The sequence below is a fragment of the Indicator indicator genome, chromosome 8 (assembly GCF_027791375.1).
Source record: "Indicator indicator isolate 239-I01 chromosome 8, UM_Iind_1.1, whole genome shotgun sequence".
Lineage (NCBI taxonomy): Eukaryota > Metazoa > Chordata > Aves > Piciformes > Indicatoridae > Indicator > Indicator indicator.
This window is the reverse complement of record NC_072017.1, coordinates 19,596,083-19,614,218: the sequence shown is the minus strand read 5'-3', so window position 1 is coordinate 19,614,218 and position 18,136 is coordinate 19,596,083. Positions and strand designations below refer to the sequence as shown.

At 37.0% G+C, this 18,136-nt stretch overlaps 1 protein-coding gene across 4 annotated transcripts in view; it reads right to left on the bottom strand.

Annotated features, from left to right (window-relative positions):
- Nucleotides 1-11,942: 11,942 nt before the first annotated feature.
- The window catches only part of SPOCK3 (SPARC (osteonectin), cwcv and kazal like domains proteoglycan 3), a 120,866-nt gene continuing 114,672 nt past the window's right edge, over nt 11,943-18,136 (bottom strand). For all 4 annotated transcript variants that reach the window (XM_054382921.1, XM_054382922.1, XM_054382923.1 and 1 more), the window contains 3 exons: nt 14,480-14,539; nt 13,132-13,269; nt 11,943-12,112 (listed from right to left, as the gene is read on the bottom strand). In XM_054382921.1, coding sequence (XP_054238896.1) covers nt 11,943-12,112; nt 13,132-13,269; nt 14,480-14,539 — 368 coding nt within the window. The remainder of the gene's footprint in view (nt 12,113-13,131; nt 13,270-14,479; nt 14,540-18,136) is intronic.

The window sequence follows — 18,136 nt, the reverse complement described above, 5'->3', positions numbered from 1 at the left end:
GTGACAACATAATCTCCATGAGAGCATAGGAATGATTTCTACCTAAGAAGGCCACAATCCCATCAGAGCCTCTCAGAGCTGCCAGGCCAGACACCTTGCCTAAACAGCTTAGGTGTATACAAATGTATCTGGCAGCTTCTGTGGTACCTGGTGTTCCCTGTAGGTGATGCCACGATCTGCATTTAACAGAGGTCTGAGTACAGAGTATTTTTTTGTGGGGTCCTTCTCCTTCCTTCTACTTCTCTTCCCTTTAATTAGGAACAATGACAAAACAAAATCCCCCAAGAAAATCAATGTGAGTTAGAAGTTCACCTGTAACTTCAAAGGCAGCAATCCTGGGGCAGAGAAGATGAACAGCCATGAAAAGACCATCTATTTCACTCCCTGAAGTTGAATCATTATCAAGATCACTTTTAAAAGTCATAGTATATCAGGATACAATAGTAATTTGGGAAGAGTGTTGTGTCTAATTCAGATTTATGGCATACTTAGAATGTAGAGACCATGAAAACTGTTCTTAATATTGGTCCTCAATATCCATGTGTTAGTTCCTGTCCTGTGGTCCCTATCTACTGGATTTAAGTCATGGCAAGGTATTTTACAGCCATAGGAGTTTTGCCTAATTCATCAAGTTTATCCTTACCAGTCTCCTTGCCACATATGCGTTTTGTAGATTATCACCAAACTGGAATGTGATGACTGCATAAAAATATTTGTGCATACATTTTGTAGAAAAAATATTAAATGCTATCATCTACACAAGTTTATATTTCAAGTTTATTATATTTCAGTTTATTATTATTATCTAAATCCATTTTTTCATCTATTGGCTTGCAGGGTTTGTTTTTTTTCCTAACAGAAGGCAATTGTGTTAAAAAAAAAACAAAAAGAACAGGTGAGGTTAATAGATTTTTAAATCCAAAAGGGTCTGTATAATCCTTTAATCTGAACTGAATAAAACCTCTCTCTCAAGGTTCAAGAAAAACAAAGTATTTACTATCTTTTATACAGATGAATACATGAACCATTTTGAGATGAATGACAGATCCATACAGAAGGAGATGTGGGAATGGAGCAGAAACTATGTCAGCAACTGCAGTCCTGAAAAAAACACCATGTACTTTTCTATACATTTTGTGATTTCCAGGTGCATCAAGTCCTTATGGAATGATCATCAAACACCAGAATGAGTAAATCAATATCTGTCTCATTGTTTAGCCTAGGGCTGAATTCAGAAACCAGAAAATTCTTTAGTCCTTTTCTCTTAAGAGAATTAACCAGATTGGAAAAGACCTTCAAGATCACCTAGTCCAACCCATCCTCCAGCACCATCTAATCAACTAAACCATGGCACTAAGTGCCTCATCCAGTCTTATTTTAAACACTTCCAGGGACAGTGACTCCAGCATCTCCCTAGGCAGCCTATTCCAATGGCCAATCACTCTTTCTGTGAAGAATTTCTTCCTAACATCTATCATAAACCTCCCATGGCACAGCTTGAGACTGTGTCCTCTCGTATAAAAGACCTAAACATACCCAGAAACTGTCATATTTCCCCTAAAAATTCTGTTCCATGGGTCAAACCTGTAGAAATGTGAGTTTCCTACACTAAGAATTACGCTTAATTGACAGATCCTATGACAGAGCTGCGAACTGAAAAGGAATTTCTGATTTCCAAGTAATTTTTATCACTGCATCACTATACCTTTCCCTGTATAACCCAAGCAGTTTGTGGATGCTTTGTGCAGCCTTCCAATGTGGGCTATGGGCTTTCATTCTATGCTACATTTTCTCTCCAAAGACCCCTCTTATTGGTGACAGTTTTTAAAGTAGCTTTTTTTTTTTTTTTTAAATTACAAGTCCTCCAAAACACTATCTTTACCTGTGTCTTTGTCTGTTTCCATATGAATTAGTTACTGCTTTGGATTTTTTTGCACCTACTGAAGTGAAAAACCTGCAGAGGTGAAAGAAGGTGGTGAGTTGTCTGAAGGTTAGTTCAAATATCAGAGTCCCACAGTATATCAGAGGTTGGAAGGGACCTCAAGAGATCATTCAGGTCCAGCCACCCTGCCAGAGCAGGATCACTTAGGGTAGTCCACACAGGAATGCATTCAAGTGGGTTTTGAAAGTTTCCAGAGAAGGAGAATCCACAACGCCCCCCCCCCCCCCAGGCAGCCTGTTCCAGTGCTCTGTCACCCTCACTGTAAAGAAGTTTCTCCTCATGGTGAGGTGAAATCTTCTATGTTCAAGTTTGAACCCATTGTTCCTTGTCTTATCACTGTGAACTACCGAAAAGAGCCTGTCCCCCTCCACTTGACACCCACCCTTCAGATATTTATATTTGATCAAATCCCCTCTCAGTCTTCTCAAGACTAAATAGCCCCAGGGATCTCAGTCTCTCTTCATAGGGGAGATGCTGAAGTCCTTTAATCATCCTCGTGGCTCTCCGTTGGATTCTCTCCAGCAAGTCTCTGTCTCTCCTGAACTGGAGAGCCCAAAACTGGACACAGTATTCCAGGTGTGGTCTCACCACGGCAGAGTAGAGGAGGAGAAGAACTTCCCTAGACCTGCTGGACACACCTTTCTTGATACATCCCAGGATCCCATTGGAAACTCCACAAAGTCCTCTGCTGTCTTTACATCCTGTATAACATCAGAGACCACCTTTACTGATTTTCCTGAAGCTGCCCAACCCAGTAATACATTCTGTGCTTTTATAAGTTTGTCATTGAAAAGCACTTCAGGGCAGCAGGTGTACTAATGTAACAGAGAAGAGTTTTGCTCATTAACTTCAGTGGTTTATGGTAAGATAAGATTTAGCCCTAGAGCATTATCTTCTAATCTTTAGATGAAAGCAGGAAAAGCTACTTATGATATACCAGTACACAGAAACAGATGCCAGCTGCTGACCACAAAATAAGTCTTTGATATGTCAAAAAAAGGGACTTCTTTCCAGAAATTCCTAACAACTATCACTTTTGAGCACATCTCTGATGTTCAGCTACTGGCATGAGCCCAAACACATTTTTTTTTCATTCTGGGTTATGTGTAAACTCTAACCTGTTTCATTTCAACTGCACACAGATAAATAATTTCCTGCACTGAAAGATTTTTTTTCAAACTGATCTTATTTTAGAAGTGCTATTGAACTTCAGAAGAAGGTGAATATACCTTCAGCATCAAGAACTTAAACAGCCTATTCTGCAGACACTACTGTTGATTCTTTACAGCTTGTGTTTGAGCTAGAAATACCTAAAAAGTAACCAGAGGAAAGGTATGTTTCTTCTTCAGACACTCTCTCACATACAAACCCTTCTTTTGTGTTTTTCCTTCAGCTGAGATCTCATTTTGGTGAGAGAGATGGAGAATAAAGAACACAATCCAGCAATCACCATAAAAATTTCATCTGTATTTATGGGAAAAAATACCAACTTCCTGTGCACAGACTCTTGAGAAGCTACTTTGAGGTACTTTGTCAGACAGTATATTGATGGAAACAAAGAGATGAAGTGGACCTCCATGAAAAGTTTAGTTCAGACCTGGAGCACTTCTTGAGGTTGTGCTGATTGTCCTCAGTTACTGACTTGTGTCCCAAAGGCAAGTACTGTCCTGGGACACACAAGCAGAATTACTAATAGCTGAATGCATAGCACCATATTCCTTTTAATATTATGAACTTTGCAGCTGCCACAGATTGTGGTGCTTCCCTATCAAATTCAGAAAAAACACTCATTCATGCCATTACAGCTTTTATTTCCAGGCTACACCCAATTTTAATTTTTTTTCTTTCCATAAACCCAGAGGCTGTCAACATATAAAACATCTACCATGCTAGAAGCAGCAGATGAAACTCTCCATTCTGTGGAGACTCAACACGAGTAGGACTGTTCTGACTTAGCACAAGAGTGAAAGCCACTATGGTTTTTTTTCTGTTAGTGCCGGAAAACAAGCAATTAAGGCCTCATGCTTGTTGGCTTGGCATGTTTACAAGGAAGCTCATAAAGACCTTCTGGCAAGAGCTCATTGAGAAGAGCACCAAGTAAGATACTCACTAACCACAAATGGAGTTATGGATGAGGACTGAAGTGCTCATGTATCTTGTAAGTTAAGGATAGATATTTCAATCACATTTATGTTTATTCTGCTTTTCTTTAATATGTCTGTGTACTAGAAGGTAATATGATGGTAAGAAAACAGACTAAATGCTTTCCTGTACTTCTCAAGTAAGACACTAAAACTGGCAAAAATACATTTGCTAGAGGTTCTGTTTTTATAAATCACCCCTTAGATGGCCTCTGCAATCACTGACTGATAATAGCAGCCAAACAATTACTTTTATATATTTAATTACAAAACAGTTGTCAAGGAGTTGAATCAGTGATATGGTAACCTGTAAAGACAGGAGCCATGGTAACAGTAAGGTTCAGTTTGAACACAGTTTCTCTGTGTTTTCCTATATGTTTCCTAGGAAAGTACTGCCTCAGGTATGCACCAGGATGAAGTAGAATCTGAGATGAGGCAGAGCCCTGGAGGATCAGGGCCATCAGTAGTAAGCAATTCCTATCAGTAACAAATTAATGACATAAAACATGGATCCAGGGGAAACAGCTTTGGAACACTAGGACAAAACCTGCTTGGCAAAATTAAGTTTTATGCCTGTCATATTTGGGAAAGTAAGCCTCAGACTGTTTAGATAGATGCCATCTTTCCTGATGCTACAAGGAACCGTACATTCTTCTGACCACCAGCTCTGACAGTTCTGCTGAGAACTATTATTCCCAGTACACCATAAGTTTGCCTTTAAAATGAGTTACAAGTATCTTAAGCCAGAAATATGCCAGAATGGCAGTTAAGGAAGTTCAGAGGAAAAGAAAAAGGTGTTAAGCCTGTCAGTCTGAGACAGAGGAGTGTTATGAATGCAGCTACCTAGCAAGTCAGTCATGGGAGAAAGTTAAGCACAAAGCAGCACTCTGTTTGAACTTCACAGTAAATCTGAATGTAGAGTATTGACTGTCCACCAGAAAAAAAATTAGAAACTTTTTACTGAGACTATAAAAGAAATCATTACGTGGCAAGCCCCAAAAATGTCAAGTTCAGGTAATTCTTCTGAAAACAAATTCCAGTAAAACTGTTCCTACACATTTATAAATTCATTGGAACAGAACAAAATTTACAGCTACACCATGACTCCACCTTAAAGTGTATCTGAGAAGCAAGGGACACAGGTTCAAAGTTTAAGTCTGAATAACTGAAAAAAAAATGAAGAAAACATCTCTGGGTTTTCTTCCTTCAGAACATTTATATTTGGATATATAATCTCTTTCAGATATTCTGTTATCTCTGATTGGAAACAGAGGAGGTCAGAGTGACTAGTGACCAATTTTTATTGTTAGTTCATTATCTGTATAAAATGAGTTGAAGGCTTTATGTTAAACTAATGTAAATTGAGAACCACAGAAAACTTAATTCAGGCAATCTCTTTGCTACTGGCCTCAGTAAACCTTTCCAAATCCTTGTAACTACAGAGAATACAAAATCTTTTTACCCTGATGGTGTTTTTTCCAGATAAACACATTTGTACATGACAACACATTTGGGAACGTAAGCCTCAGCCTATTAATCCCTTAGTTTCCCTGGGATTTATACTTCATTTGCTACAAAACAGCTGGAGGAAAGGCTAGTCAACACTCCAAGCAGAAAACATCCAGCATCCCAGCAAGTCAATATCTGGTAGATGTTCAGAGATAATCCATGTCAGATCTCTATAGAGATCTTCTCCACTAGAGAAGGTCAGTTAACTAGTCTCAAGAGTTCAGCCATGCATCAAGTTTGATTTAATGAGGCTTTCTTCCTTGTTTGCTTTAAAAACAGAAACCAAAATGGGTCAGGGCCACTGCAGTATCCACACCTGCTTTGTACGCAAAGTATAAATCTACATGTTTTAAAAGAGGATGGCGAAGATTTTCTTCTCCTAGTGGCTTCTATTTAGCATCAGGAATGCACAAGTAGGAAACCACGTACGGCTTATTACTGTAACAGCAAGATGCTGGCAGTTCTTTGTGACTAAGTTCTCACTTCACAAACCCACACTGTAAAATCCTGAGCATGAGATGCACTGCCCTCCCACCTTTCTATAGAGCTTAATATGATAAAATGACCATCGGGCCCTTTCAAAGTGTTCAAATCAAAGTGCTTTAAATGAGACACGAATTGGACCATCTGGCTTAGGGAATTTAAATGATTTCCCACTCACATTTGGTATTTAACTATAATTAGACCAATATATATGAAAGTTTTCACTAGACCAACAAAAATGCCATTACCCTCTTTGTCCCGCATTCCTGTCCTTGCGCATCACTGTACAGTCCCAAAGTACATCTCTGCTGCTCTTTTGCTGGCCACACTGTATTTTCACAAGAGGATGGAAGTCTGAAAAGAAAAATATTTTCCTAAACCCGCTATTGGCTCCAAAGAGGAGTAGGATCAGGTTTCCAACGCAATGCAACTCATTACCCTGCAACCAGAACAATGTGGGGAATAAAAAAAACTCAGAGTCTTCTTAGGAGTGGACAGTTGAGAACAACTGTAGTGTTGATTTACAGCTGAAGGGACACACGCTGCCTAGAAATGGCAGGTGGTAACAACTGTGGACCAAATATATTAATGTAAATTCTTTATTTGGTTTTATAGTGCAGCCACCTTGTCACAATGGGAACAAATATAAATCCTGTAAGGTATATTCACTGCTTGTCTGTATGTATATTCTAGACATTGTATAGACTCACTTGCTGGTAACTTCATCACTGGTTATTTCCAAAATAACACAGAAAACAGTGATTTATTGTTTTTTTAAGCTCTTTTTAGGCCAGTTTCTGTTGTGCTTTTTTTTTTTCCTCCACCTATACTAGTGTAAAAATGTGAGAATTTGCTAATTATTGTGTGTTTAGAGGATTAGCTAGACTTCTTCCTATATCTGACAGACAAATCAGCTTCTCAAGGCTGTGAAGTCTTCAGTGATAAAATGCTCCTCTGCGTGTTGTTATTAATTTGTCCTTTCTTTGGACTGCATAGCAAATGAAAATTAGACACATTGGGTTTTTTCGGTTTGTTTTTTTTTTTTTTTTTCATGACAATAGAACAACTAAGAAGTTTGTTCTCTTTACCAGTCCAATGGCAACTCATCAAGCTACCATGGGCAGACTGAAGCTCAAGAATGGCATTTAAAAATCCCAATGTGAAAGAATTTGACCTTGGAGATATCTACAGCACTTACCTTACATGGAACTTCACTGGGTACATCCTGCAATATTTAGTTAATACAGCAAGACTGACTTTTACTTCAGTTCTTTGCCAGACAAAAATACCATTTATCAGATGATTAATTACTTGCAGACTGTGTAAAGGCTTCTGCATTTTGCTTCTGAATGGAAAAATTTGTAGAGAACAGATAAAAAAATGTAGCATCCAATAAATCATTCTTTTCATTCGAAATAATAGTTTTTTTTTATCCTTAAGCTGCCGCATCGCATTGTAACTACAGACTGAGAGATCTCACAGCATGCTGCCAGTCTCAGTCCCTGCTGTCACTAACAAATATGTCCGTTTCTGTCAAAAGCCTCGAGCTACTCAAATCATGATTCTCCTCTTTGCTTAGCCACAATAACCCTTCTTTCCTCACAGCCAACATACAATAAATATTTAAGCCATCTAATAATACAGGCAGCAGCAAAATACCTCAGACCAAACCAAATCACAACAACAACAAAAAAGAATCAAATGCTTTTCTTTGGACTACCTAAGAATCCTTTGAGAGTCCCAGGGTCAAAAAAACGTGGAGAGGATTCCATTAATAATTGAAGTCTAAATATGGTCAGAGAACAGTTAACTGGGCAGTTAGCACTTATAGTGTAAGTCAGATCTACGAATCATAGGAACAAACTGTAAACTGTTTGGCCTTAGGATGTACCTTGTGCCAGAACTGACATTTCATTTATTCTTAGAAAACTGATAATTTACTTAGATGGCAATGCTTTTTCTGCCAGTATTGCTGATACAAATGAAAGTTACTAAACCAGATATAAAATAGTAATGTAATTTCTACTGCATAAAATTCAAGCTATCTGTAATGGTTTAAAGCAAAACAATTGGTTAACCTGCCTGCTCCCCCGACACAGGAGAGAAAAGTAACACACACAAACTCAAGGTTGATATAATTTCCTGAATAAATAACATAAATGCACAATTACCTAAGCTAATAACACAATGCATGATTGCCTTAGCTTAGCCTATTTGTAAAAGCAGCACAAAGAAATACAGGGAAAAAACAGCGTAAATCAGTGAGCTACCCACCCCACTCCCACTCATCTTGCCACCATCCCTGCACAAAGGAGCCAACACCCAAAAAACCCAAGAACCCAAAAGCAGCAACTGGAAGAAAAAGCCTCCCATGTCACAATCTGAACTTTAAACCCCATTAATACTTTGCTCCAGCCAGCACTTTTATTTTTTAAGCTGGCATGAGGCAGACTGCTATGAATGTTGTGATTCCATAATAGCAGCAGACTAAAACTGGTTCGTTTCATTGAATTCTGTATTCCTTAATTTTCAATAAGTCTGAGAATTGTAATTCCATACAATTTTTGGAAAAGCTCAATGATTAATTAGCATCTGAAAATCTCCAAATTTACATCAGTATCTTTGTATTTTTAAGCATATATATATATATGCACAATTGTAAGAAAAAAACCAACAAATGATAGTGACACTATAGAAATGACTTTTTCAAATCAAGGGCTTCCTGCTGTACTCATGAGAACATACCTTTGTGCAAATTTGTTGATATGACAGCAAGAAGGAAAAGGTTTCTAAATGGTTTAGTTAATGATTTTATATCAGCCTTTGCCTTTATTTATTCCACCTGCTCCTGATTTCGAGCATTTCTTCAATGCTGCAGTAGTTTTCAGTTAATTTGGTATCATGAAAACAAATCAGCAACATAATATTAATCCATTGATGAACTTATCTAATTTTTGGCAGAGGAAAGGAAAAAAAAAAAAAGGGAAGTCTCACACTATCAGTCTCTTGCCTGGCTTTCCTCATTAATAAGAAACAATTGAAGTTTTTATTGTTGCTGTCTTACTTTTGGACCACAAAAATTATCCAAAATTACCTGAATCTCCACTGTCACTGTTCTTTAGTACATTTACCTACCTTGACTCTTTCCAGAATTTATGATGGGTAGCTTTGACACTCGGGGACTAAAGACAGTGAAATACTAGAGTCAAATTGAGAGCTATGAGGATGATTAATGGACTGGAACATCTGTCTTATGGGGAAAGGCTGAGAGACCCTGGGGCTGTTTAGTCTAGAGAAGATAAGGCTGCAAGGGGATCTTACTAATGTTTACAAAAATCTGAAGAGCTGGTGTCAAGAAGAAGGGGCCAAGCTCTTTCCAGGGGTGCCCTGTGAGAGGATGAGGTGCAATGGGTAAAAACTGGAACACGGGAAGCTCCACCTCAGCATGAGTTACAATGTTTTTACTCTAGGGTGATGGAGCACTGGAACAGGCTGCCCAAAGAGGTTGTGGAGTCTTTTCATGCGAACACTTTCGGAACACCTGCATGCATTCCTGTGTGGCCTGCTCTAGGTGATCTTGCTTTGGCAGGGGGGTTGGACTAAATGATCTCCTCTTTCTGTGTAGTGGGAAATTTTCAGGTAAGAAAGAATATAAATTTCTTTTGTACTACTCTGTGCATGACCATTCATTTTAGAATGATCTCCACATTGTAATTCCATTAGGCTACGCACATTATGAATTCTCTTTCCATTTTTTAATTCTTCTAATATCACAAGTTTTAATGAAATCAGTGTTTGGTTTGTCATCTAATGACCATTTGTCACATCAGAAAAAAAATCCCCCAACAGTACTTGCTACATCAGCCAATACACACAACATTTTTTCTTTAGCTTCTTTATTTAAAATCAATCTTTATATCAGTTTATTTCAGTCATAAGAAACTGTTCTTTGATAAAATTCCACTATATTAGAATGGTAAACTCTTTAACTACTTTTATTTTAGAAAATAAGACAAATATGCCCCACAAATTATGGCAGAGTTTGACAAGAAATCTTTCTTTACTATGCAATGAAGACATGTCATAAGAGTACATAGCAAAGCTATCAAAAATGCAAGAAAAAATACCAAAAAAAGCCCCCTATGAGTTTTTCACTAGTCAAAAATTCTTTACTAGAAATGAAACATTAATAATTGACTTTGTACAAATAAATACATATTTTAATAGGTGAAATATATCTGAAACATGAATTCTTCCTGTTTCAAAATTTAAAACTATGCAAAAAGTCAAAATGATAGGCTATAATGTTCAGAGGTCAGTTACAAGAATCTTTATTTTGCAAACTATACAGAAACAGTAAAAAAGAAAATGCATTATACTTTTAAATATTACAGAGGATAAACATTAAATTTAGTTTTTAAGCTGTAAAAATTAGTTAAAAGAAACTGATTTTCTCCCTTAAGTTTAATAATGGGAAACTGTGATCCAATTTTGAAACTATACAACCTCCAGTATTACATTGTAACAGGTCATGTCAATTCTATTGTGGACAGAAAGCAATAGATATGATATGAACAAAGATGGTGGAGTCCCAGAATATCTACACAGTTAATTAACATGCTAACATAAAGTGATTAAAGTAATTTTCTCTACAGTTAAATCTTAAGTGCTACTCTACACAATAATTATAATCCACTTCACATGGTAATTACATAACAATAGGGAAAAAAAAAAAAACAACAACTCAAAATAACCCATTTTCTTCATTCCAGCAGCAGTACCTATACTGGTATTAATTTGGTAACTGGGTGTGCTTAGCTATTGCCTAACATCTTATACTGGTATGCATGCTAAAACCTCTCTATATCTATTTTGCAAGGCACCTTTACAATACGTTCTCTAAGTTTCTGCACTAGTAACAGAAAACATGAATTAAGATCAAGATGCAAAACTATTCCTGAATTAATAAAAAAGTATCATTTTACAGTTATTTAAAACTACTTTGGGGCAAGTGCCAATACTCAGGAATATATTCATGTACAAAGGTAAATTGTAAGCAAAATTTTTTCCCCATGTAAAGTTATTTCACGCTAAGCTGACAAGTGAGATATACAGAGAAACAACAAAGGGTGAAGCAGTGTTTGTGTAAATAAAGTCTATATGATATTGATATGGAACAAACAAAAAAAAGAAGGTAGGACAAGAAAACTTTAAAATTACAGAACTCGTGCTTGTCCACACTACTGCTTTTGAAAAAAACCTTCCAATAACATAGCCATTTCCTAATAAAAAACATAACTACAAATGCATACACAATGGAGGACTTAGCTTTATTTTTCCCTCCCGATAGTTTTCACCCATATCTTTGCTTAATTAAAGATGGTGAGACTACTCATGCACTAAAGCGTTTCTTCTGTAACACAGTTGTGATTAAACGGACAATTTTCGAAGCCCACAGGGCCTAAAGCACTGACAGAAATAAAGTTAAGCTACAATATGTGCTCTGAAGAGGACATGCACAGGTTCAAGTAAGGGCAAATATATTTTTGTTGGAGTTTTGAAGAGCCTGGTTGTCTTTATAGTGCATTTGTACATTTACATTTTCAGTAGCACATAACATTTCTTTCTTCAGGCTAGACTTCCAATGTGTTTTCTTCAGTGCAGAGGCATTTAAAAACTCAAAAGGACGTAATATAATTATTCGTATTTAACAAAAAAAGTCTATGACTCCAGTTGCAATGTTTGAAATAATCATACAAAATATACATGTTTGATAGAATCCTTTTGATCTTGGAGAGCAAAGGGATTTTATGAAATGTCATCTTGTTGATTTTAGAAAGGTACAATTTATGGGCCATCTAATATCATCAAATATATCCATCATCATCATCATCATCAATGTCATCATCTCCTTCATCTTCATCGTCATCTTCAACTTCATCTTCATCTTTCGTTATTTCATCTTCATCACCTTCCTCATCTGCCCATGCATGGAAATCACCAGAGGCAAAATCACCTGAAGTCTCTAACTCAATAGCTAGAAAGGTATGATGACAGTTACAGAAAAGAAACATAAGAGACACTACATATTTATAACACAATATACATAAAGCATAAAATAGCAGATCAGAACATATAGTTTCAGGAAAATTACTTATTTTAAACTACACTGTGTTATGGAAATAAATAACACAAAAATTCTTTTGCCTTAAAAAAACCCAAAAAATCTTCAGTAGGGATGCAGTTCTCAATATTAACAAAAGAAGACAAATTGTATGGATTTGTAGAACTCCAATTAAGTGCCAGGAACAAAAGAAAGAGATTTAGGCCCAACTCAGAGATGACAATAAAGATTACTAATAATATACACTCTGTTGTTCAATTCTTATACATTATCTTGAACTAGCTAGAACTGTCCAATTATTCAGAAAGAACGTTGAATTAGGTGGACAATAAGCCTGAGCCTGTACATCAAATACTATGTTCAGGCTATGTTCTTTTTGTTGCAGACAAACTGGAAAAGAGTAATGTAAGACTATTCATTAAAAAAAAGGAAACGTGTTTTATTGCTATTTTATATATTTGGGACATCAAATAAGGGTAACATGGGAATTCTTGGAAGAACTTGCACAGTTCTGCAGGGAAGGGGGGGAAAAAAGGAGAGATTCAGTGTGCTAGGTATTTTTGGCAATTCCCTCAATATAATTGAAAAAAAAAAAAAAAAGTCAAACTGAATTCACCAACATGCTGATTACCCAACAGGATTTCATCAAACATTCTGGGGCTTTGTCTAATGCTGCTCTATCTAATTAATTTTTCTTTGCTTTATATACACTATGTCAAGCATATATGAGGTCTAGTAACAGCTGACAGTGATGAGAGTTGCAAAAAAATAATGAAGCAACAACTACATCAAATTATAATCATTTTTTTGTTTTGTTTCAAAATCCATGTAGTTGGGTGCTACATCTGTTCGTCTTTAAGAAATTTAATCCAACGGGTAATCAAAGGGAATAGCAGCTGTAAACTAAATGCCACAAAGGGTCCTTAACTTACCGCATTCTGCTGCACCGTTTGTTCTGGACCCTGTCACCTCATTACCGTATCTGTCAACACACCAGCACTGCCCTATGCTTCCGTGGCACTGACTTGGTTTGTAATACCCATCTTCATCACACAACGGGACGTATTGGCCTATGATATATAAACATTGAATAAGGGTATTAAAAGCTGCCTCTTGGCCAATGGAACAACTGTAGCACAATGTGATCACCTTTTGCTTTTTCCTCATCCGGATTCAACACCGACTGACTTATTATTATGCAATTCAGTTAAGCAGAAATCAACTGAATATATCAAATGTGGAAGGGAAAATAACACATCTTGGACTGATTTCAAGAAATAAAGTGACTAATCTACCTTTGAATTTTTCATTGATCCTGTGATACATATTCCTTTCTCCCTGGATGTCTCAGTCAAGATCTTTGCTGTATTCTGGAGAAAAGGCTCAACTATAGCACCCACCTCTGAATGGGACGTTCAACAACCAGTGGAGTACAAACAAGATTGAATAACAAGGGCTCAGGCTTCTAGAACACATAAAGTATCTGCTACAAGTCTTAGAGGCTACATTTGTTTACTACATATTTCACAATCCATTTAGTTACCTATTAATATTCAATTACCCCACCACAGAAAACAATTGCAGTGTAACATACAAATTTTATCAACAAGTGTAACAAAAAAAAGGAAAGTTAAACTTGCATTTCTATGCAAAATATCTAGGCAAATTAAGTCTCTAAGCCAAAAGGGTTCCCCACCAAGAATACAAAAGACTCAGTAAGGGACTTATTTTGTGAGGCAGTGATTTGTCTGAAGCAGAATAATCCGTTGTTTTTCATTTGTAATAAGACTTTTGGAAAGAAAAACAAAATGTGGGCAAACCACAGTGAACAGAAGATCCACATGAAAGTATTTTGTGTGCAGCAGTGGTAAGAAAACCTGCTTAGCAGAAGTACAGTTTTGACTACTTTGTCCAAGCATTTTGTTGCAACTTTTATACAGTGGCTAATGGTAAAATGAAGATTTTACATTTCAGTCATATTGATACAATACAAACTCATTTAAAACAAAGATTTCAATTATTTAAAGAATATTAAAGGTGAAGGCTCAGCAGAGATACTGTAAAAATGTACCTTCTATTAGGGTAATAAAAGAGACAAAATATCTTTTGGTAGGTAAGGTAATAAAACTAAGTTTAATAGCTTTCAAAGATTTCATAAATTTTGTTGCTCAAATTTACTGCAGTCTATCTTTGTTGGATTAATATTGATTTTATGTTGCTGTTTCAGTAGGGTTATTTATATAAGTAATAAAGCCATCAAAAGAATGATGTATGGTTCACCTAGAAGCTTCTTTCCTCGCTGCTTCTGAATGTTGCTGAGTTCTGTTTGGCAAGGTGGGTCTGAAAGAACATAAAAAATGTTAAACAGATTACACTGTATCTAGGAAAGGAAGTACATCGCTACATTTTCACAGTTTCCTACATTTTCAGGTTACTCTTTACTACCGATCCTAGCAAACACACACATCCTACCTTAGCAGTCATATTATAAGCTCTGACATGGAAGAACTACTGCACCTTCCTACAGCTTCAGAATTATGAATTAGAGCACCACTATGAATTTGTGGAAAGGCCACTCCCAGGTAACTGATCTGTAAGTGAGCATCTAGTCACTGGTTTGGAGTATTGAGGAATGCTAGACTCTATTATACTCTATCAGCCTACAGAAACAGGAGTGTGACTGTGAAGCTTGATTTATTGGTTGGTTAGAAACAGGATGGCTCTTCTAATTCTTTCCCTTTTGTCCTAGTAGAAGTCATGGTCATGTTTCATATTTCATGTACTGCAGTACTAAAATAAGAATTTTCTCCATGGAAGCCTGCAAGACTGATTCTATGGCAACAACTTCAGAATGAATCCTGTGGGTAAAAAGCCCCATGTTCAAAGAAAGTTAAAAACAACAGCCAAATTTTACATGGCTCCAAGAGGCAGAATAATAGAATCATAGAATTGTTTTGGTTGGAAGAGAGCTTTAAGATCATAAAGTCTAACTGCTACATGTATTAAAATTCAGTTTTCCATTCTTCAGAGTTATAGCTTACTCCAGTTCTGGATAACTTACTTTTCTACTGTCTATAAAAGCAAGTCACAGTTTGCCCCATGAATGGGAAGGAAGGAAGTGTTGTGGTACAGCCATGACACGGCCCAGTACAAACCCAGAAAGGCCGTAAGATGTCTATTACAGGTCCCTTTCTCTTCCCTCCTACCTGTAGAATGACAGGGCAACGGGGGAAAAAGAACAAAAGGGACAGGACTCCTGCCTGTCTGGTGAACAAGATATTTACCTGGGATAAGAGCGCGTACACCGACCACTGCTCCCCCGGACACAAGGCCTTTGTTTCTGCTTTTTATGGTTATAGCCTGGCAGAACAGCTTTCCGTCGGGCAGCTACACGTTAGCTGCAGTGCCCCATTGGACCAACCGATCTCTGACCAGATACATATACCGGTTGACTAACTAGTTGCCTTTACCTTGCTCAAACCTTGCTTTAAGCCTTGCTTAAGCCTTGCCCTTGAACCTACTTGGACCCGTCTTGTAGATGCTGCCTCGAGTTGCCCTGCCCTGCCTCGAGTGCCTGGTCCAAAGCCTGGGACAAAGCCATGAGCCGTACACAGCAAGCTGGAGAAGCCACAAGCCTAGAAGCTGGATCTGCCTAGCCTGCTTCCCCTTGCCACTAGAGTCGTGTCGCGCCTCAGTTTACCCAGAAACCAAGCAAGCACCTGTCATGAGAAGTGTCGTTAACTGCCTGCCATCCACTGAAGCAGATCAGCCTGAGACCACACAGTAAACCTTTCTTGCTGGCAATCTGCCATTCCAGAGCTGTACGAGAGCACCCCAAAGCTTCATAGCTAACGCAACACAGCAGCTGCAGCATCCCCCATGTGGGTAATTAGTTCATTGCCCTTTGGGTTTAAAGGCTCTTACCAAGTCTCCCCCCACTGTAATGGAGCACTATCTGCTATCAGGGACCTCCTCTTTCCAAGTTATTTCCTCCTAATTTACATATAACTGTTTGTATTTTTCCCTAAAACCGTATATTCCTGCTGTAAATATATATTCCAACTGCACAACGATCCTATTTAATTAGTTTTGGCAATTTTCATATATATAATGGGTTACTAATATTTTTATTAATACCCGTTTGCCATATCGTTTATTACTGTAAGGGTAATTACTTAATAATCCCCTTTACAACAATACTGAACAATGATATTGTGTACTATGTTGGACTTTTATTACACAGGCATTTCTCATTCTGAATCAGGGTAGTATTACTGAGTTTACTTATATGTCTTTAGATAATACTATTCCAAGGCAATATTCCAACAACATCTCACTAAAATCACACCTTCTATTAATATTAAACAATTTTCTTTTTTAGCTGACTCATTATTTAGAATATCTTTTTTTCATGCAATTAACTCAGACTCCCTTTTGAAATATTGTGGAAGACTCCCTTTTGAAATATTGTGGAAACCATACTTTTCCCATGCAGACTGTTAAAAATACCTTCTGAACTAGTTTAAAGATTAATAAAAATTGTCCTAGCTTACTGATGAAGCATACGCTTAAGACTATAAACCAGGCACTATGTAAGGTGAGGGGTAACCAAAAATCACATGAGTGGTGATAGTTCAAATCAGTCTTTCCTGAATTCTTCCTAAAGGAACACAAGAGTGCTCATCCTTTTAGTCAGCTGAGAGCAGTCCAAGACACACAAACAGGCATAGGAAGGAAGACATAATATGTGGAGGTGCCTTCCTCATGGAAATGTTCAAACTCTTGTGATAAATGCCTAGACAAACTGAGGATCAAAAATACATTTCTGGTGAACTCAGAGACTCTTGTCTGGCATAGTCTTAATATACCAATAGGCCTTGATACTACTGATGAGCTCTTATCTAACAGTGTAAATAGAAACCAGAAGAAACTTTTCAAAGAGTATGTTGAAAGAGAAGAACTATAGGAAAAATACATTTATTTTGTTCTATGAAAAGAAATCCTAAATTAGAAACGCAGAGTTGCGCACATGACCACTACAAGAAAAAAACCCACAAAGAAACCCAAACAAACAAAACAAACAAACAAACAAATCACACTTCATTTACAGATCTTTGTTGATATAATTAGAAAAAGGAATACCATGAACCAAATGTTAATAAGGCAATATGAGAAAGTTACTTATCCCAAACTCTTTTCTTCTCAGAAGCTAGGTCTTCAAGATTCATACTTAAATTTTGGTTCTCAGGATAAATGCGGCAAAAAATCTTAACAATACTAAATCACTCTGGTGCTTAAAACTGTCAAAGAAAATGGCAGGCTAGAAGTTCAACCAATTCCTTTAGATCCACAGCATATCCTTTTTCCTCTCTCTCCAAATTATAATGCTTTCCTCTTTATTTTCCAGTTAGTTCCTGAGTTTGGAAAAGTTTCCTTTGAAATTTCTGAACTTATTATTTAAATAATAGAAGCAGTTTAACTGGACAACTTTTGGGAGTCTTGAGCCAAGGAGAAAAAATTCCTTTATGAAAAAAATCAGTGTAATGGCTTTCTTTGAAATAGAAATGAATCTGACATCAGTCTTTCTAATAATCTGAATGTAAATAAGAGAATAATCTTCATCCTTAACCTATTTCTGAAGATGTGTCAGGAATTTCTTTCTGACAATATCACTGCATTGTTATGAATGATTACTGAACCACTCAACAGCAGCGATCCACAGTTTTTTAGTGCTCAAAATACTGATGTACACCAGAATACTGCATATATTGCATGTTATTAATACTGGCCCTTGAGACATCAATATTCAGTCCTGTCAAGAGATGCTGCAAGGCTAGTACATTTAAGCTTTGTTTTACCAAAAAGAGGCACATGAATTGAGCAATGGGAGTAAAACCGGCAGATATGATAATGAGAGAGTCTATGATTTTTAACAGG